This window comes from Sus scrofa, chromosome X (genome assembly GCF_000003025.6).
Source record: "Sus scrofa isolate TJ Tabasco breed Duroc chromosome X, Sscrofa11.1, whole genome shotgun sequence".
In the NCBI taxonomy this organism is placed as follows: domain Eukaryota; kingdom Metazoa; phylum Chordata; class Mammalia; order Artiodactyla; family Suidae; genus Sus; species Sus scrofa.
The window spans coordinates 89,759,812-89,782,080 of NC_010461.5; the positions used below are offsets into that span (position 1 = coordinate 89,759,812).

At 38.3% G+C, this 22,269-nt stretch overlaps 1 protein-coding gene across 8 annotated transcripts in view; it reads right to left on the minus strand.

The window, feature by feature from the left end:
- ACSL4 (acyl-CoA synthetase long-chain family member 4) overlaps window positions 1,052-22,269 on the minus strand; it is a 77,241-nt gene continuing 56,023 nt past the window's right edge. For 4 of the 8 annotated variants that reach the window (XM_005673821.3, XM_005673820.3, XM_021079540.1 and 1 more), the window contains exons 11-17: window positions 22,125-22,264; window positions 21,207-21,379; window positions 18,142-18,216; window positions 15,183-15,374; window positions 13,128-13,242; window positions 9,593-9,750; window positions 1,054-3,936 (exon numbers count right to left, since the gene is read on the minus strand). In XM_005673821.3, coding sequence (XP_005673878.1) covers window positions 3,779-3,936; window positions 9,593-9,750; window positions 13,128-13,242; window positions 15,183-15,374; window positions 18,142-18,216; window positions 21,207-21,379; window positions 22,125-22,264 — 1,011 coding nt within the window. In that variant the 3' untranslated portion in view covers window positions 1,054-3,778. 8 annotated transcript variants of the gene reach the window in all.

The window sequence follows — 22,269 nt, forward strand, 5'->3', positions numbered from 1 at the left end:
CAGGAAGAAGAAACTAAGAAGGTATCCGGAGATTTGTCCATGGCTACAAAACTAGTGACAGAATGAGCCCAGGTCTCCTCACCTGTAAATCTAGAGCTCCTCCTACAAAGTCTTCAGCAGCAAGCAATCCTTTAAGGCCCCGAGTGTGCTAGGCAATACACTCGACAACTTGACTGATAATGTTGCCTGGATACAGTAATGATAACAGCTAACATAGGCTGACTATGTTCTAAACACTTTATATGGATTAACTCATTTTTACCCTCGCAACCATCCTATGAAGTAGATCCTATCATCAAGCAACCTCATTTTTTCAGGAAGGAGAAATGCAGCGGAAGGATGTTAATGAATTTGCCCAAAGTCAAACAGCTAGTGAGTGGCAGAGCCAGGAAACAGATTGAGGCAATGGTTCCAGAGCTCTGACATACTTTTATTTTAATTTTTTTTTTTTTTTTGTCTTTTTGCCTTATTCTAGGGCCGCTCCCGCGGCATATGGAGGTTGCCAGGCTAGAGGTCGAATCGGAGCTGTAGCCACCGGCCTACACTACAGCCACAGAAACATGGGGTCCAAGCCGCGTCTGCAATCAACACCACAGCTCACGGCAATGCTGGATCCTTAACCCACTGAACAAGGCCAGGGATCGAACCTGCAACCTCATGGTTCCTACTCAGATTCGTTAACCACTGAGCCACGATGGGGACTCCTCTAACATAATTTTATATACATTAATTTTGCCCTAAAATTTAATTAGCTTAAAGATTAAGAGTTATCATTTATTAGCAGATACTAATGATCCACACAACATGACTATGTTTTGTCCTACAATATCAGTGCTACAAAGAGGTGTTACTCTATTATACTGTCTGAAAAGTGGTAGCTTTGGGTTCAGATCTCCAAACTAATGGATGTGATTTATACAAACCAGCTTAACTGCTTAATGCAATTTTATAAACCTAGAGATGGCAACTTTTGGAATATGGGTTAAAAGTTTGGCTAATGTTCTTCAAACTTGTAGATTTTATCTCGGCGCATAATTAAGCACAAATTGACTTGATAACATGGGTGGATTTATTTCTTAAGATCTGAGTGCAAACTTAAAAACCGTAACAAACAAAGCTCTTCATCAAGAATAAACACAAAAATCTAAGTAACAATCCTGCAATCGTGCATTTTAACAGAAAGTACAAATATGAATATACTCTAATTTGCAACTACATTTGAAAATTAAAATATTTCTCTCTAAATCCCAAATACTACACAATCCTTTATCTGTTCTCATCTTGTTATTCCAGAAGCATTTGCCACATGCTATCAGGAAAATATAGGCAAGGATTATCAATCAGTCTTTATGACCAAAGAAATATTATTCCCTTAACTTCTGACTTTTTGCACCATTCATCTGTATCTCAGCTCCAAGATGTAATACAATTATACCTCCACTCCAGAAAAAAAAGAATCAGTACAAATATCAAGGAGGCAAGATACTTCCATGTAATTAAAGCAAAAATCACAAGTGTCTGACTTAGAAATGTACGTAATTGTAGGAAATTTTTAAAGTACAACTTTATTTGATGGCCGACATGTAATAATAACAGTTGAACAATTTCAACAGGTATAAAAATGTAGGATCAAAATCTTTAGGCTCAAATACTTGAAAAGTCACTATGAATATGGAAAGATCTGTTTACATAAACATGTATATTTTGTGATGAAAAATCAGGGGGTAGTGGCATCTCCCTGGTCCCTTAACAATATTTGGATTTTCGCAAAGAATTAGCAGCACCCAACCTTAAGTGTTAATTACGTGTTTCTAAAGGACCTAAACGACAGATTAGTTGGCAGTGTTCTAGCTTCCGGGAGATGGGAGTGGGTGGGGGTGCAAATATCTGAGTATACATGCACTCACACATTGAAAATCATCATTCCAAAAGGAGGGGAAAGATCACATATTGAAAAAGTCTAAGGGCACATCCTTAGAGGATCAACAGCGGGCCAGGACCAGCAGAAGCTGAACAGTAGTCTACTTGATAAGAACAGTTTTTTACTCTTCGAAGGCAAGTTGGGAAGAATGAGAACACTCACATACACACAACTTCAGGGAGACCTTGCTTCAAAGTGTACATTGCGAAACACTGAACATTCTTTACAAAAACCTTCATTCTTGCTTATAATAACACCAGATGATTTTTCCTGTTTACCACCATATACATAACATTTAAATATTTTCTTTATAAATACTCTAGAGCAAAAAGAATGTGTTTTGTTGCAGTGGTGGCCCACATCTGTACAAAGCAATGGAAGCAACATATATATATAGGTGTGTATGTATATATAGGCATACACACACACACACACACAATGATTAAGAAAAAAGTGCAAAGAATAACAGTATTAAGAATTTTTTTTTACAGTAACTATAGTTCAAGTGTGACTATCTAGCAGGGATACATCATCCCAGATTTTAATTAAAGATTCAAGAAGAAGCCCGCACACCAAGTTACTGTACAGATATCAGTCCCTTATTGAGTAATTTCCCTTCTCCCAAACCCAGCATTTCCAGTTTCTAAGCTCTTCTCACAAACAAGAAAAAAAAAAGTGGTAACAGTATGTTCTTCCCTTTAACTTCCCCAAACTCATCCAAGTTAATTAATCATTCATCAGTTCAAACAAAATATTGGGAAAGTCATTCGTCATAACCCGTTTTGCTAAAATTAAAGCAAGGTGAAATGCTTTCTGAAATACAAATTATTGATCAAGAATCAAATCAGCAACAGCGAACAGATCTTAAATTCATGTGTGATTTAATACTCTTTAAAAATCAATCCCTGTTATCAAAGATAAATTCAAAGTCTAAATCCTTTCCCAGGTTCAGTGCTGTGCCAGGGTGGGAATTCTAAATACTTAGGATTTCATCACCTTTTCTAACAGAGAAAATGTTTCCTGTTAAAATTTGGTTAACTTTCTATCATTTTAACTCTTGGTTTCAGTCTTATTTTCAATAATCATAGAAAGGCTATTTTCAGCATTTTTTTAAGATATACTTTTAAGTCATTCAAATAATTACAGTTACTGATTTTAGATTTCCAAGTTTCAAAAAAGCAGTTCAATTCCCCTTTAAATATATTACTAGGTATTTTTTTGGTGTGTTTATATTGTTTTATTCTTACTCCAGGCACTGTAATTTTTCACAATATTATAGTGATTCTATGTCTAACCTACACAACAATTATGAATCCTAAAATGGTTTCCAAAGTACTATTTGATTCTGTATATTATAAGTATGATTCAAAATAATTGGTTGGAAGAGATTTTTAAAGCCCTGCAGCACTTCTGCTTTGAGTAGTGTTAATACAATTTTTTGTCATGCTTAATATTTAAGCATCTTCTGAACTAGGAAGACAATAGATATTGGAAGTTGCAAATTTCCTCGAGCTACATTCTACTCCAACTCCAAGGTTTTTGTTCAACATTAAATATTTTTCTTTAACAAAACCAATATGTCTTAGGCTAATTTTTTAAAACAGAAATTTTGCTCCGAAACGAATAACACAGCTACAGGGAAATAACTTTTCAATTTCAGCTTCACTAGGACTATGTAAAACTAAGTTAAAGTAGGCTCAATGACTATTTTAATCACTTTTGGTTTTTTTTTAAATTATCATGTCTTTAGAATGATACACCTTACATTCTAACAGACAGCTCAACAAGGCTTAAAACTCTAGAACCGATAAACCACCAGGCCACCTCCTGCATAACCATAAATAAGAGAGTGGCACTTTATTTGCCCCCATACATTCGCTCAATGTCTTTGAGGTAATGGTTCTTCAGTTCCTTCCTTTTCAGTTTGAAAGCATCAGTGACCAAACCAGTTTCAGGGGTCCAGGGCTCTGGGCTTAAGCGAACCTTGATTGGAATTTCAAATCGCTCCAATTTCACTGAAATGATAAGGGCGGGGAGAGAGAGAGAAAGAGAAAGAGAAGAGGGGGAAGTGTGATGATGGTTGGAAAAATGGGGGAGGTGGGAGAGAGAGAAACAATTAATAAAACATGAATTTTGCAGAATTTACCTAGATGATGCAGGTGTTGAGACAAACTTACTTAATGGTATGGTTAATTAATGATACCACTACCTGAAAAGAGCATTTCATATGTCTCGAAGTACACGTTAATTATTTCAGTTGGATGGCTCTGGTCTACGCATTTTTCCCCCTAATTTAGATGTAGAGAGAGCTTCCTTTTCAGAGTCTTTCTATCTGCTGCTCCCGCTGCCCCAGGATGGCCTTTCCCATTGTGGTTGCATGGTTCACTTCCTTACTTCATCCAGGTGTGTCTGTTCAGATGCCACCTCCTCAGAGAGGACTTCCCTGATAACTCCTAACAAAACAGAAGTCCCTTTGTCTCTCCGGATCCTCTTACACTGGGTTTTCCTCAAATACTTATCACCACCCAACATATAATACATCTGTCTCACCTACTAGAATGGAAGCGCCGTGAAAGCAAGGGCCTTGTTCTATTCACTGCCATCCATAGGCTACATTGAGCCCTCGATAAACACATATGTATTTCATTGTACAGAAAATGAGCCTCTAGACAACTGTTCTTCATAAGCTTTATTTTAATTCAAATAAGAATCAAAAGGGGGGGTTGTAAATTTCATACTCTTAAGTGATAGAAGAATTGATGCAGCGTATATTGTATTTGAGTTAGACAATGCACCACATGTTGAAAGAAATGTAAGAAAAATGGTGCAAATAAGAACATGGATGCTAGTGATAATTTTAAATTTAATACATTGTATTTCATCAAGTTACTTATTATTACTACAAGGTCATCCTTAAAATTCTGAAGGCCCACTAACGGTAATGCTAACCTATAGATGAGTTTTATTTTCTATGCAATTATTTAAAATAGCAATTTCGAAGCAGCAAACATCTGCATGTTTAAAAACTACTGCTAAACAGTCAAGTAACTTTAGAAACAATTTGGTTTCAGCAATAAGCACAAAGAACTCAAATTCAATGAAGTTTTTTGTTCTCATGCTAGTCTGGGTTTTATGAAAGCTTGGTCAAATTGGTGAGTTTCTCATTAAAATAGGAGAAAAAAATAAAGCTGAGTGTGGAAAATAATCTTTCAAATTACTTAGGACCAACTTCCCAAAAGTAATGCCTGAAAAGTTAACAAAGGAATATAAAACTTGTTCAAATTAACCATATTGGGAGTTCCCGTCATGGCTCAGTGGTTAACGAACCTGACTAGTGACCATGAGGTTGTGGGTTTGATCCCCTGGTCTTGCTCAGTGGGTTAAGGATCCGGCGTTGCCATGAGCTGTGGTGTAGGTCGCAGACACGGCTTGGATCCTGCGTTGCTGTGGTTGTGGCTGTGGCTGTGGTCGGCAGCTACAGCTCCGATTCGACCCCTAGCCTGGGAACCTCCATATGCCCTGGGTGCAGCCCTAAAAGAAAAAAAAGCAAAAAAAAAAAAAAATTAACCATATCTGCTCTAATGATAGATTACAGCCCAGTTATGCAGAGGTACCTGAAATAAGCCCATCCGCTCCTAAGGTCACTTTTGGATTTCAAGGGAACAGTTAAATTCTGTAATATTGATCTGGCTCCAACACATTTTATTTCATACTACTTTCCCTCCTTACATAGGTCCTATTCCAGAAGCACTGACAACAATGGGATAAAGCAGGCACACAATTGCACATAAACTAGTTAAACACATATATAACACACACACACACACACACACACACACACACACACACACACACACACATATTTTAAGGTAGCAACAGAGGTTTCATAGTTTTAGAAACTCCTAAACATTATCTAGTACCATAAGCTAAAGAGAGCAATGGGCAATCCCAGTTTCCTATTAACAGGATAAATTGCCAACAAGTGAAAAAGATTAGGGGAAGAAAAAAAATTTTTTACACGTGGCATTTTGTCAGAATTAACTAGAACATTGTGAAATGTGACCTGCAGGTGGCAGCAAGTGTCAATTTTTCTAGCCATTGGTAGTTGTCAAATCACCACCCCAAATTGTTTTGTGTTCTTATATATTACCTCTACCCTGTACTTACATCTAAAACATGAAGAGGCCTGCTGTGAACAATGTTTGACTTCAGGCAGATTTAACTGAATACAATCAAAATCATTTTATATTTTTTTGCCTAAGCCTCTGAAATTGTAACTTGAAGCAAAAGGTTGGCAAAATAAATCTTTTGTGGCATAGACAAGCCTATGAGTTACATACATTGAGCTCATGATTACTGCTCATTATCCAAATGATGAATTGTTTGATTTCATGCCTCAATCCAAGCACAGGAAAGTTACAGAGGCCTAGCAGATCCTAGAATTTTATTCTATTTTCCACCTGACTGTGATCCAGCCTAACTTCGCCCATTACTGCGTTTACACAGTTAAATATACAATGACAACTTATTCAGGTCACATTCTACCTCATTAGTACGTTCAAATTTGACTTAAATACTTTTTTAAAAAAAAAAACTATATTTAAAGAAAAAAATCAGGATTTGTACCAAAGAAAATTCTGGTAGTCTGGTGACATGAAAAGTGTGATATTTCGATAATACTAAACTAAACCAACTTTAAGAAAAAAGGAAGGTACTATATTAATACAGTAACTTACTTTTCAGATTATGTTAATAGGCAACTGTTATTTAAAACTTTACAGTGTCCGGAGTTAACTGTAAGAATGTTCCTCTTGGAAATATTTTTTTCAATTTCAACTTGCTAACAACAAATGTTTTTTTTTTTAAATCAAAATAGAACCCAAGTACTTCATTTAAAAAACAAGTAATAGGAGTTCCTGTCGTGGCTCAGCGGAAACGAATATGTCTAGGAACCATGAGATTGCGGGTTCGATCCCTGGCCTCGCTCAGTGAGTTGAGGATCCAGTGTTGCCATGAGCTGTGGTGTAGGTCGAAGATGTGGCTCAGATCTGGCATTGCTGTGGCTGTGGTGTAGACCGGTGGCTACAGCTCCAATTCGACCCCTAGCTTGGGAACTCCATATGCTGCGGGTGTGGCCCTAAAAAGACAAAAAATAATAATAATAATAATAATAGTAGCCTAGTTAGGAGTATAAACTGGTCCAGTTTTCCTGGGAGGAGAGGAGGTTATCTGGCAACATAAGGGAAAAGGAGCCTTTAAAATATATATTCTCTTTGATTCACAGATTCCATTTCTAAGGATCCATACTAAGAAAATAATGAGTATACAAGACAGATATTCTGTTTGTTTACAGTGGATGGAAAAACTCTAACAAGGACTTAAGTGGATATCCCTATGCTAGAACACTATTTAGCTGTTAAAAATGGTAATATGATTCTTTTTCCCTTCTTCTTTTTAGAGCCACACCTGTGGCATATGGAAGTTCCCAGGGTAGGGGTCCAATCCGAGCTATAGCTGCCGGCCTACACCACAGCCACGGCAACGCCAGATCTGAGGAGCTGCGTCTTGTGACCTACACCACAGCTGATGGCAACACCAGATCCTTAACCCACTGAGCAAGGCCGGGGATCGAACCTACATCCTCATGGATACTAGTCAGATTCTTAGCCTGCTAAGCCACAATGGGAACACCTGGTAATGCAATTCTATATCTTACTGACTTAGAAAACAGTTAATGACGTTGATCGGTTAAATATATAAACCAGAATGTAATGTCACTACCCAAAGGTAACTACCATCTAGTGATTTTTTTTTACTTCCTCTTTTATGTTTTCTGTATTGTCCAGTATTTTACAACAAATATAGGTGACCAATAATCAGAAAGATGATGTTTTCACTTTTTAGGAGGGAAGGCAACAGGTTATAACTGAGTTCATAGCTTTCAGTTAAACAGGAAGAGTACAGGGTTTACCTGCGCTCCCATGGAAAATAAGCAGTTCCAAATAATTTTTAAATTAAAAAGGTATTAACCACAAAGGAAAAAAAAAAATGAAACGAGACAGAGAGGACGCTGGATGAGAGGCTCAACAAAATCTTAGAAGACCAAAAGCAAATGGACTAGCAGCGGCTGACTGAGAGCCAAGGGAGCTCTACGAGCTAAGTGCCAACATTGAGGGACGCCAACAAGAGGCAAACGACCTCCCAGGCCCACAGAGGAAGCTGAGGGGTAGAGGACAGAGAGGAGGGGCCCGCTGAAAACGGGAGGACTGGCCCCCACGGTTCAGAGGACGGTTCTCTCTCATCCTGCTCTTCCCCAACCAGGCTAGAGATCGATAGGACAGCTTGGAAAAACGGAACTAGAGAGACCCTGGACTCAAGGACACCAGGTACAACAGAGGAAGCGGGGGGTGGCTATCAGAATACCTGTAGTCAGGCTAACAGCCCCCAGATAAGAGACTGGAGAAGGCTTCTTTGGAGAAATGGAATGACCCAGGACAATTACATTTGAATAACTTTTCAGTGAAGCCCACTAAGCTTTCCAAACAGCTTTTTAGGACCTCGTTCTCAAATATGAATGGACAAAAAGGATCAGCAGATCTGTGAGAGGCTATGACCAAAAAGCAAGCAGAAAGTGAAACTTGGAGGAAAGTGAGACAATAACAGGAGAAGAAAACTTCATAAAAGGAATCCCTTTGACAACTTCAGAGGAGGACTACACCCATGAAAGAGCAACAGCATGCTATTAAAAGGACACTGGAAAAAAAAAGAAAAATACTGATATTGCCAACTAGAAATTCCAGAGACAGAAGCAATGATAGAGTTGAGGAATCTTCCAGGACACAAAACAAAAAGAACAAGATAAAACACAAAAGCAAAAAGATAATAAAATCAGAGGAGGAAAGCAGAAGGTCAACAGCCATATAAAAATAGTCCAGGTAAAAACATGAACATAAAACTTGGAGGGGAAACGCTATGAAAGAAAAGCAAACACAAAATGGCAAATGGATATTTCCCAGAACTGAAGGGCAGAAATCTCTAGATTAATAGGGCCCACATCAAGTAAGTTATACCCAAAGGTAAATGATAAAAGATTTACACCAGGACACATCCTTATGAACTATCAGAACAAAGATGGAACATTCCAAAAACAGGCTAGGTGACTACCTGGCAGGGATGCTGTGACAGGTCATAAAGAACTAGTTAGGTTATTCTACTATATAACATTTAAAGATCCTTCCAACAGGGACATTTATTATATATATTTAAGAGGCAGTTTTTTTAAAAACCTCTGTTTTTGTTTTTCGGGATTTTTTTTTTTTGCTTTTTAGGACTGCACCCACAGCATATGGCACTTCCCAGGCCAGGGGTCAAATCGAGATGCAGCTGTCAGCGTATGCCACAGCCACAGCAACGCCGAATCCAAGCTGCATCTGCAACCCTACACCACAGCTCACGGCAACACCAGATCCTTAATCCACCGAGGGAGGCCAGGGATCGAAGCCACACCCTCATGGGATACTAGTCTGGTTCCTTACCGCTGAGCCCCAACAGGAACTCCTAAAAACCTGTATTTTATAATTAAAACAAAACAAATAGACATGTTGAAAGGCCTAATGTGCAGGATATCATTAAATGACTTTTAGGGACTTCAATGGACAGCAATTTACTTACTGGTATTTGCAGCTTCTCTAATCTCTTTCAGTATTTCAGCTTCCATGGCAGGGTTATTGCAGATATCAACCCAAGTTCCTTCCACCCCTTTCTGTTGGGCCAAAAGTGTCAACCTTTGCTGATTAGGAACCACAAAGCTTATCACATAGGACTGGTCACTAAAAAATTAGAAAATAAGACAAAATAGAAATTAAAACATTAAGAGCAATTATATGAAAATTATTCAATGAAATAGTACACATAATTCCAAATATATATATATATTTCTCTTATTTGTTAGACCTTCACAAAGAAGTAATAAAGTCCATAGTACTGCCATAGAGATAGACATATACTATACACAGGCCAGTGGGATAGAGAGTCCAGAATAAACCCTTGCTTGCAGATATGGTTAAATGATCTTCAACAAGGGTGCCACGACCACTCAGTGGGAAATGGAAAGTCTTTTCAACAAACTGTGTTGAGAGAACTGGATATCCACATACAAAGGAATGAAGTTGGACTCTTAACTTATAGCACATACCCGAACGATCTCAAAATAGATCAAAGCCCTAAAGACATAAGAGCTAAAATTATAAAACACCAAGAAGAAAACATAGGGGAAAAGATTCATGACACTGGATTTGGCAATGCTGTCTTAGATTTGACCCCAAAAATGTAGGCCACAAAAGAAAAAAATAGATGAAGAGTACAACAAAAATAAAATCTTTTCTGTGTATCAAAAGACACAACAGAGTGTAAAAAGGCAATCCCTGGAACTGGACAAAATAATTGCGAATCATATGTCTGATAAGGGGTTAATATGGAGAATGTATAAAGAACTCCTACAACTCAATAACACCACCACCACCAACAAAATAACCCCATTAAAAAATGGGCAAAGGCCTGAAACCACAAGACTCCTAGAAGAAAACACAGGAGGAAGCTCTTTGACATAGTTTGTGCCAATGTTTTTCTTTTTTTTCATTTGAAACCAAAGCAAAGATAACAAAATCAAAAATAAACAAGTAGGAGTATATAAAACTAAAAAGCTTCTGCACAGCAAAGGAAACCATCAATAAAATGAAAAGCAGTCTACAAAATGGGAGAAAATATTGGAAAATCATATCTGATGATGGGTTAGTATCCAAAATACATTAAAAACTCATATACTCAATAGCCAAAAAATTCAATTAAAATATAGGCAGGGGGAGTTCCCGTTGTGACTCAGTGGTTAACAAATCCGACTGGGAACCATGAGGTTGCAGGTTTGATCCCTGGCCTCACTCAGTGGGTTAAGGATCTGGCCTTGCCATGAGCTGTGGTGTAGGTCGCAGACGCAGTTCAGATCCCGCATTGTTGTGGCTGTGGTGTAGGCCAGCGGCTACAGCTCCGATTTGACCCCTAGCCTGGGAACCTCCATATGCTGTGGGCACGACCCTAGAAAATGCAAAAAGATAAAAAAATATAATAAAATAAAATATAGGCAGGGGAACCAAATAGACATTTCTCCAAAGAAGACCTACAGATGGCCAACAGGTACATGAAAAAGTGCTCAGTATCACTAATTATCAGGGAAATGCACATCAAAACCACAATGAGCTAGCACTTCACATGTGTTCAAATGACTATTATCAAAAAAACCAAGAAATAACAAGTTTTGGTGAAAATGTGAATAAACAGGAAACTTTGTACACTGCTGGAATGTAAATTGGTGCACGTACTACGGAAAGCGGTTATGAAGACTCCTCAAAAAATTAAAAATGGAACTACCCTATGATCCAGCAATCCAACTTCTAGGTATAAATTCAAAGGAAATCAAAATAGGTTATAAAGAGATAATCTGGTTCATGGTCATTGCTGCATTAGTTCACAATAGCCAAGATATAGAAACACCCAAGTGTCTATCAACGGATGAGTGGATAAGGAAGATGTGGCGTATACATACAGTGGGATATTACTTAGCCATGAGAAAGAAGGAGATTCTGCCATTTTAGACAGCATGGATGAACCCGGAGGGCATTATGCTAAGCGAAATAACCAGACGGAGAAAGGCAAAAATTGCATGATACTGCTTAAATGTAGAATCTTAAAAAAAAAAAAAAGAAAAGAAAAAAAAAAGTCAGGAGTTCCCATCGTGGCGCAGTGGTTAATGAATCCAACTAAGAACAATGAGGTTGCGGGTTCGATCCCTGGCCTTGCTTAGTGGGTTAAGGATCCGGCGTTGCCATGAGCTGTGCTGTAGGTCACAGACGCGGTTCGGATTCCACGTTTCTGTGGCTGTGGTGTAGGCCAGCAGCTACAGCTCCGACTGGACCCCTAGCCTGGGAACCTCCATATGCCGTGGGTGCGGCCCTAAAAAGACAAAAAAATAGAAATAAGTATTGGTAAGGATGTGGAGAAATTAAAACCTTTGTACACTGTCGATGAGAATTAAAAAAACAGAAAACAAAAAAACAGTGCTGCTGTTACGGAAAAGGGTATGGCAGTTCCTCAAAAAATAAAAATAGAACTACAATATGATCCAGCAATCTCACATCTGGGCATATGTCCAAAAGAACTGAAAGCAGGACCGTAAGGAGATATTTGAATATCCATGTTCATAGCAGTATCATTCACAATAGTCAAGTGGTGGAAGCAACCCAAGTTGTCCATCGATGGATGAACGGATAAACCAAATGTGGGCTATACAAATGGAATATTATTCAGCCTTTAAAAGGAAGGAAATTCTGACACATGCTACAACATAGGTAAACCTTGAAGAACACTGTGCTAAGTGAAAAGAACCACTTACAGGAAGACAAATACTGTGTGATTCTATTTACTCCAGGTACCTAGAATAGTCACATTCACAGAAACAGAAAGTACAGTAGTGGTGGCTGGGGGCTGGGGGAAGAGGAAATGGGGAGTTGTTTAATGGATAAAGAGTTTCATTTCTGCAAGATGAAAAGTTCTGGAGATTGGCTGTACCACAATGTGAATATACTTAACATAGTGAACTGTACACTTAGAAATAGTTACGATGCTAAAGTTAGGTTTTGCGATTTTTACAATTAAAGTTTTAAGGGAGTAATAAAGCTCAGAAAGATAAGCCATATTAACATATAAAGAAAGAAAATGGTTCAATTTCTCAGGTTTTTGATTTAGAAAACTTGTACTAGCTGTGTGACGTTCTTGGGAGAATTGCTTAGGCTAAGCTTCAGTTGTTATGGATGTTAAATGAAATAACTATTGTGGAATAATTACTTAGAAAGACATAGTAGATGGTCTAATAAATAGTTTAAATGTCTGGATTATCTCAAATGACCTTTAAACTGTTAAATTCAAGAACTTTCATAAATGTATTGTCATACATTATTGAGAATATTTTTCCCCAACTCTGCAAGTTTGATGTTTTTCTCATGATTATGTCAGGCTTTCCCAATTATCCTTTTATTATAAGAATACGAAACACAAATGCAACTTTAAAATTTCCCTTTTGAACTGGCACAACATTGTAAAGCAACTAAAATTCATTTTCTTTATACTTTAATTTGAAAAAAATAAATAAAATTACCTCTTGGCAAAAGCACAGATGTTATCGATAAGTGGACAGTTCTTCAGTGCAGCTTCTACTTTCCCAAGAGAAACATATTCTCCTGCTTGTAACTTCACCAGATCTTTCTTACGATCTGTAAGTCATGAAGCATGTTAAATTATCCATAGTGCTTTTATGAAGGTAGGCACAATTCTGATTTTCTTACAATCTCATTGCCTCAATCCTTATTTATAAAGGTACTTCTAAAATCTTTTTATATATAATGCTTGCCCATACACATCAATTAAAAAGAAAATGCAGGAGTTCCTGCATGGCTCAGTGATAATGAATCTGACTAGCATCTTTGAGGATGCAGTTTTTATCCCTGGTGTTACTCAGTGGGTTAAGGATCCAGCGTTGCCGTGAGCTGTGGTATATAGGTTGTAGAAGTGGCTCGGATCTGGCGTTGCTGTGGCTGTGGTGTAGGCCAGCGGCTTCAGCTCTGATTCAGCCCCTAGCCTGGGAACCTCCATATGCCGTGGGTGCAGCCTTAAAAAGATTAAAAAAAAAAAAGGAAATGCCAAGTTAAAGAAGTACTGGCTAAAATGTTCCATCCTACACTGAAAGCTTTTAATATCTTATTATAATCTTTATTATCATAAATGTCATAGAAGGAACAAAGACTTTGGAGCATTAGAATGGAAGTTCTGCCTGTTACTAGCTATGTGACCCTGGGCACATCAGTTGACTGTTCCAATCCTCAACTTTATCCAGGATAACGATATCTGCCTCATAGAGGCATGTAGCACAATGTCTGGCATATGGAGCACAGAGAATAAATGTTAATTCCCCATTTTCTGGAGTTGACAGTATCTTGTTAAAATGGAAGTGCTCTAATAACACGTTGGCACAGGATGGCACAGCCTAGAGAATCATCAAGCTGCCTGACATTCTTTGTGTGAGTGCTGACTTGCCTGCCCATAGGCTAGGAACCCATTCCATATGCCACCAGAGCCAGCCTTGGACTCCAGCACAATTAAGGATCGAGGGGACGAAGCAGGAGGGGGTTAGGTTATTTAGTCTAGAGATTGAGTCATGCTTCCTGGGAATTTCCCTGGCAGATCAAACTCCTAGGCGAAGAACCAATTTTTCCCAGGAAATCTCTAACTATATTGAGGTCACACTTGGGTCTAGAAACAGATTTAAATGGACCACTAGAGATATGACTGAGGAAATTTTATGGCTTGACAAGGACCTGAAGGGGACCCAGCCCAATCAGCTGGGTCCTAACCAGCTAGGCAGATTTTTAACTTTTGCCTAGTTAAAGGGAAGAGCGTAAGGGCTATTTTGGAGTAGCTTTGAACTTAAAAAGTCTATTTCGGTAGGCTCAATAAGAGCAACGCCGAGCCAACTGACATTCTCAGAAGAACAGATATTACAACATGCAGATCTGTTCTGAGGACGGATATGATAATTTCCTAAGTGTCTAGGCTAGTTAGAGTCCTATAAAGGGCCACTGGGGAAAAGAATGTGTCCATAATGCCTACTGGGTGGGGAGGTAAATGGGGAGGAAAGCCTAGAATAGGGCATGTTACAGTCGATGGTTATACAGAACCACACGCGATTGACAAAAATAATCTCTTCTGAGTAATTTCTGTTTTTTCAATACAAACTGCTATTGTCCTGCCCATCCTCCCCACCGATGCTGCTTCTGCTACCACTTACTCAGGTGTGGGCACTGCCTTCTTCTAAACATTTAATATATATATAAACTCATTTAACTCATATATATACATCTATATATATATAGATGTATATATATGAGTTGAGATATATATACATCTATATATAGGGAGAGAGATAAATACAAATATATATGGATAAATATATATATTTATCTATATATATATATATATATATCTCAACTCATTTAACCCCAAAACAGATGGAGAAGTGCAGACGTAAGTTAAAGACCTTGTGTAAAGTTTAAACCAATGAAATCATCAACCCTATTAGTGACTTGACCAATATTACCTTTTATATATGTTGAAGTTGCAAATACTAAAGAAAAGCACAAAAAGTAAACACACTGACCTATAATCTGTAAACACCCATCGGGATGGAACTCTCCAATGTCACCAGTACAAAACCACCTTTGGCCATTTTCATCCACAGAATAATCTTCAGCCGTTTTCTCTTCATTTTTGAAATATCCCATGGAGATATTCTGTCCACCGATTACAATTTCACCTCTGGGGTTTGGCTTGTCGTGAACTGTATAACCGCCTGGAAGTCACAGAAGCAAATGAGTTCTTGTTTCAAAACGAAATTTACTTGCGTTAATCCTTAAAGACCCTTCGCTAGTATTTTTCTGCTGATCAAACTTTAGTTCACTTTCCAGGAGCATATTAATTTATATTTACTCAGATTTGTGTGTGGATAGTGAGTGACTGTGACTTCAGGAGGACCAGGGACGGCTCAATGAGAGTCACCAACCACGAGCCATCCCCGAACCTTCCCAGGACCATAAAATTTCACACTTGGAACCTCATTAAAGCTTAGAGTTCATAGAGCTACGTTAAGATAAAATTACTCCCAAGAAGGGTTAACACTTGAAGCTGTTATAAGTAAATTATTAATATGTTATATTCCAAGGAGGTTTTAATCAAGAGAGTGAGTAGTAAGTACCCATCAAAGGCAACACGATTAAGTGGGAGGGAGTTTTATTTCTCAGCTCTGCCCGTGGCCAGTCATGACTTTCAAAATGGAAGCCATTGGAGTTCCCCTGTAGCACAGTGAGTTAAGTAGCTGGTATCGTCACTGCAGCAGCCTGGGTTGCTGCTGTGGCACAGGTTCAATTCCTGGCCTGGGAACTTCCGCATGTCACAGGTGTGGCCAAAAAATAACAATAATAATTGAAACAATTAACAATGGCTATGAAAATATGAAATAATTAACTGAAATAATTAACAACGGCTATGAAAATATTTGTTTATTACAGAATACAGCTTACTTTAAGGAAAAGATACAAAGATCTGAATTCATAAACCGAGATCTTGGTTAGATTTTGTGATAAAAGATTTAAAAGTAGAGTTCCTTCCAGCTGTTAGCTATTCCTCATAAATTTAAAGCTATTCAATATTTCAATAAGACAAAACCCACTGTATGAATAACATTAAAATCATTCTTATTACATAAAGCAAAAGTTCTTTCACAGTAAGGGAAACTCCAAATATGGACCCAATTCCCAAAACTGACTTTAATATGCATTACCAGAAAATCAGAAAATAAAAACTGAAGGCAAAATTCTCCTTACTAGGTTTCACCATATACCTTATTTCTTGGACTCCACTACTTAACAAATAACCCATTTAATAAAGCAATTTTGACACCAATGCCAAATATACATAGGCACACACTCCCTATATTTTCTCAAATTTTCGATCTAAAATTGGAAGAGCAGTCCCTTATGATGGAGCCTGACAATGTGAGAAAAAAAGAATGTATACATGTATGTGTGACTGCGTCACCATGCTACACAGTAGAAAATTGAGAGAACACTGTAAACCAGCTACAATGGGAAAAAAAAATCATTACATTAAAAGAAAAAGAAAAAGAAAATTGGAAGAGCGTTACCATGGAGGAAAGCAGGAGCACTTATTTCCAAGATGTAAAAAACACTTGGGAATGAAATTGGCTTTTCCCTGTGGTATTTTAAAAGGAACAGCTGTTTGCTCATAGAGCATCAACAATGATGCACATAATAAAAATGTCACATAAGAAACACTTTTGAGGAGTTCCCGTCGTGGCTCAGTGGTTAACGAATTCGACTAGGAACCATGAGGTTGTGGGTTCAATCACTGGCCTTGCTCAGGGGGTTAAGGATCCAGTGTTGCCGTGAGCTATGATGTAGGTCGCAGACGCGGCTCAGATCCCAAGTTGCTGTGGGTTTGAACAACCTTGTGTCTTACAAGGTAACTGGTTCTTTAAAGTTTCAGTCTATGGCTCCATTCCAAGGTGAATACTCTCTCTAAAAATCTTAAACTTTTTTTTTTTTTTACAGACAATAGTACTGTAGTATATTCATCAACCTGCTTAGAGACTAAAACTTAATTATCCTACCCACTAAAAAGAAAAGGCAATTATGTAATGTAATAGAGATGCTAAATATCACTATGGTGGCAATTATATTACAATATATACATATATCAACTTAACATGTTGTATACCTCAAATTTATACAATGTTATATGTCAAATATATTAACTTGAAAAATAAAATAAAATCTTAGGCTTTTAAATTACTCTCCCTTTATCTGGCATGGCTAGGAATTATCTATTTTGCAGTTCATGAGTATGTTTAATATTTTTCACAACTTCATCCTAAGAAGATTGCTTTACTTTTGTCTCCAGCTGATTTATAAAAAGGATTATCAATGTCTAGAAAGCAGAAATTTCCTCTCAGTGGCTCACCTTTTGAGACACTATACAAATAGCTGAACAACTGATTAAACTACACAAATAGGTGGACAATTGATTAAACTATACGAATAGCTAGACAATTGATTAAACTATACGAATAGATGGACAGTTGATTCTCAACCATAAAATGTTTGCTGGGGTCAAGAGCTAAGAAGTCAGGGTGTGTGTGTATGGGAAGGAGAGAGAGAGAGAGATTAGTCATTCTGTCCCCCGAAAATCTGGGACTTCACTTCCCAGACCAAACCTCCTCACTGGGAAATCTGAGCTTCAAAGGATAGGATGTATATCCTTCTCCAAACGCAGGCAATGCCCCACTAAGAATTTTTTTCCTTTTCACCATCAAGTATTCCCAAATTCAGAATCATCATGCCTCGATTCTAAAGACGTTCTTTTCCTTTTAGGAACCTAATGATGTTCCAATGAAAAAAGAAAGCACAAGGAACAAGCAACAGCAAAGATGTGCTTGCTACCGCAGACAACCTAACACGTTCAAAAAAAAAAAAGTAAGTCTAGAGGCTCACAGTGCTTTTTAGCATATCTAGAAACACTAGAGCTTGACATAAAATGCTTACCTTCTTGCCAGTCTTTTAGCTTAATTTCACAGCAAATAAGAGGGGCTCCAACTCTGCCAGTGGTATAGTCAGTAACTACAGGGAGAAGAGCAACAAAGATATCAGTTAGTATATCATGTTTCAGACCTGCACGAGGGCGTTAACAGGAATCCTGGAGTTAGAGCCAGATTCTGAAAGATGACAAAAGAAGAGGCCATAGAGAGAGGAGTGCAAAGCGTGATCGTTTTTCAATAGTCAGCTTCATTTGAACAGTGCAATTGCTTCCAATGTTGGTACATCATTTTGGCTTCTCACGGCTATATTTTGGATAATTAAGCACAAAAATCTCTGTCAAAGGAAGAGAGCTGGATCCACCGTTCTCTACCTAGGATTCTGGTAAGACAGATTTCGATTGGAATTCCTCTGCTACAACTCATTGGCTGGACAAGTTACTTAATTTCTCTAAGCCTCCATTTCCTAATCTAGCTAAATGGGGGTAATAACAGAACCAATTTCTTTTAGGGGCATGCTGTGAGGGCTAAATGAGATCATCTGTGGACAGTGCTTAATACTTCTTGGCAAAAACAAAGTGTTCCATAAATGTTAGTGGCTGTTACTGTTTACAATAGCCAAAACAAGGAAACAACCTAAATGCCCATCAACAGAGGAGTGGATCAAGAAGATGTGGTACATATACACAATGGAATATGACTCAGCCATTAAAAAGAACGAAATACCAGCATTTATAGCAACATGGATGAACCTAGAAACGATCATGCTAAGTGAAGTCAGTCAGACAATGAGACACCAACATCACATGCTTTCACTGACACGTGGAATCTGAAAAAAGGACAGACTGAACTTCTTTGCAGAACAGATGCTGACTCACAGACATTGAAAAACTTATGGTCTCTGGAGGAGACAGTTTGGGGGGGTGGAGGGATGTGCTTGGGCTGTGGGATGGAAATCCTGTGAAATCAGATTGTGATGATCATTATACAACTACAGATGTGATAAATTCATTTGAGTAATAAAAATTAAAAAAAATGTTAGTGGCTGTTATCAAACAGGACAATGGTGCTGATATCATCCTTTTGTAGTTTGTGGTGATTGCCAGCAATGAGCAAATATCTACGGACAACCTATTCTGTACCTAGCATTACATTAAACATTGTGAGGAAAACACATTAAAGGTAAGGAGACACTGCCCTCCATGAGCTGGAAAGAAACAACCTGGAGAGAAAAGTATGTGCAATAATTTAGAGCACATTTAAATTCTAACCTGCATGGTACTGCTGGTGAGCACAGTAGCCCCTTAAAGACTAGAAAGAACAATGTAAAATGAAATAGCTGAGAAAGACCTAATTGAAGAGTTGCACACAAGAAGATGGCCGTGATTGGACAGCCAAAAGGACCTTCCAAAAGAAAGAAACAGAAAATGCAAGAGCAGAGTTCCCCTTATGGCACAGTGGTTAACGAATCCGACTAGGAACCATGAGGTTGCAGGTTCGATCCCTGGCCTTGCTCAGTGGGTTGAGGATTCGGCGTTGCCATGAGCTGTGGTGTGGGTTGCAGACGAGGCTCGGATCCCGCATTGCTGGGGCTCTGGCGTAGGCCAGTGACTACAGCTCCGATTCGACCCCTAGCCTGGGAACCTCCCTATGCCACGGGAGCGGCCCTAGAATAAGGCAAAAAGACAAAAAAAAAAAAAAAAAAAAAAAAAGAAAAAGGAAAAAGAAAGAAAGAAAATACAAGAGCAAGAAGATTGGCTTGTCTGGAGAGAAGAACCCAGCTGTGTACACAGGAGGGAAATTATGAAGAACAGACACAATGGTGCCAGGTTAGAGACCTCTTGAAAGCTAGGTTCATCAGGTATGGAGCCGTGTTTGAGGTGGCTGTTGTCTAAGAGAAGAATACAGGATGAATCCTAAGTGACATCGATGAATCCTAAGCAGTTGAAAGGCTGTTACCTCAGAGCAGTGTGAAGTAGTAAAATGTCAGATGCCAAAGGTGGCAGGCAGGGGAGGGAGAAAGCCAACGAAAAAATGGGAGGATCTGATGAAAGTTAAAGCTATTAAAAAATCAGATGACTTCAAAGTCAATGCCTTGAATGACTTGAGGAATGGTAATAACACTGTCACAAACAATTTGGCAATGGAGAGACGGTTTTTGGATAATGGCCTTGACTTTGTACATGAGGTTAAAGTAAAAGTGAGATGATGAAATGAAAATTACTTTATACCCCACTGTTTCACAATCCAGGGTGATTTGCCCTTGAGGACATATTTGGCAATGTCTGGAGATATATTTCATTGCCACATTATCTAGCTGCTATCTTGTGGCTAAGCATCCTACAGTGTGCCAGAAAGACCCAACAATCAAGGATTATCTGGCTCAAAATTTCAAGAGTGTCAGCATTGAGAAACCCTGCTATAGACTGTTGAAAACAACAGAAGAGAAAGCAAACAAGAACTTAGGGCAGGAATATAGATTTGAGAAGGAGGACAAAAGTGATACTTTATTCTAAGAGTTCAGTTCTCCACAGAAGTGATCACTTAGAGAAGATTAAAAGACCAGGGTGACAGAACTCTGAGGACTGACAATTTGGCATAAATATTTACGAGGCTTAAAAATAAAAAGTACACGGAGTTCCCATTGTGGCTCAGTGGAAATGAATCTGACTAGGATCCATGAGGACGCAGGTTCGATCTCGGGCCTCGCTCAGTGGGTTAAGGATCTGGCATTGCCGTGAACTGCAGTGTAGGTCACAGACATGGCTCGGATCCTGCGTTGCTATGGCTGTGGTGTAGGCCAACAGTCACAGCTCCGATTCAACCCCTAACTTGGGAACCTCCATATGCCGCAGATGCGGCCCTAAAAAAAATAAATAAATAAAAAAGCAAAAAATAAAAAATAAAAGGTACACACAATCAAGTAAACATTTCCAAAACTAAAACTACGCAGATTTGCATTGACTCTGATGTAACTTAAGAGGTAGAAAGTTACCATGGTTCCCAAAGGCAAAGCAAATTGGCTTTGCCAGTAGCAACTAATATAGAAGTATTTGCCCTGTTAAAAATGCTTACCTTCAGTAACCGTGCCAGCGCCACACGATTCTGTCAATCCATAGCCTTGACCAACCGGGCAGCAGAAGCAGACATTCATGAATCGGTGTGTCTGCGGAGACAGGGGTGCTCCACCAGACAGCATCATACGGACATTCCCTCCTAGCAAAGCCTTCACCTTTTTAAACAGTAGCCTTGATAAAAGGGGGGGGAAATAAATGATTTGAATATATGCATAGATTATTTTTGGTGACATACTAATTTACAGGCTCTGGAAAAGATTTCTCAACTTGGGTCAAACATCTACACTTTAGGACCATTGCGATAATGAGAGGTTAACAAAGAGACCACTAGTAACACCTTAGGAGAAAAGTCAGGAAAACTCTTAAAAATGCAAAAAGAAAAATGCCGTGTTGGGAAACTACTTTGACACACAGGAGATGAAAGAAAATGATGATGTCAATGGAAAAACTGTAGTTATCCTTGGAACATTTAGTCATCTATCTTATTTCCCATCCAATGAAAACACTTCCCCATCCTGACTCTCCAGCACCACATTTAAAATAACTTATATTCATACCCCTAATATGTTATTTTGTGACTACAATAAGTCAGAAAGCTTTGTGCAAAATAAATCTTGAAAAATCACTTTTTAAAACTCAATTGTCTTGACACAAGAGTCCGTTGTAGTTTTTCTTCATGAGACCAAATTTTTTAATTAAATTTTTAAAACATTCTCAATTATTAAAATGTGTTAAATTGCCAAGATCAGAGTTCAAGGTCCTGTGCCTGCTACACAAGCAATGAGGCTTAGAAGTGAAAAAAAGAGAAATTCAACGCTGGTGGTAATTACCTTGCCATGTGCTTATTCATCTTCCAAATGTAAAAACACGAAAAGATCTAAAGGCTCAAACTATAGAATCTATAAGATATACTTACAGATTGCAAAGTGGGGCATCATATCCCTTTTTGATCTGTTCCAATTTGTAATCATACCCTATCTTGAACAGAGTTTTCTGAATATAATTCATCTCTTGGACTTTGCTCATAACATTCTTATAAATTCTATCCATGATTTCCTAAA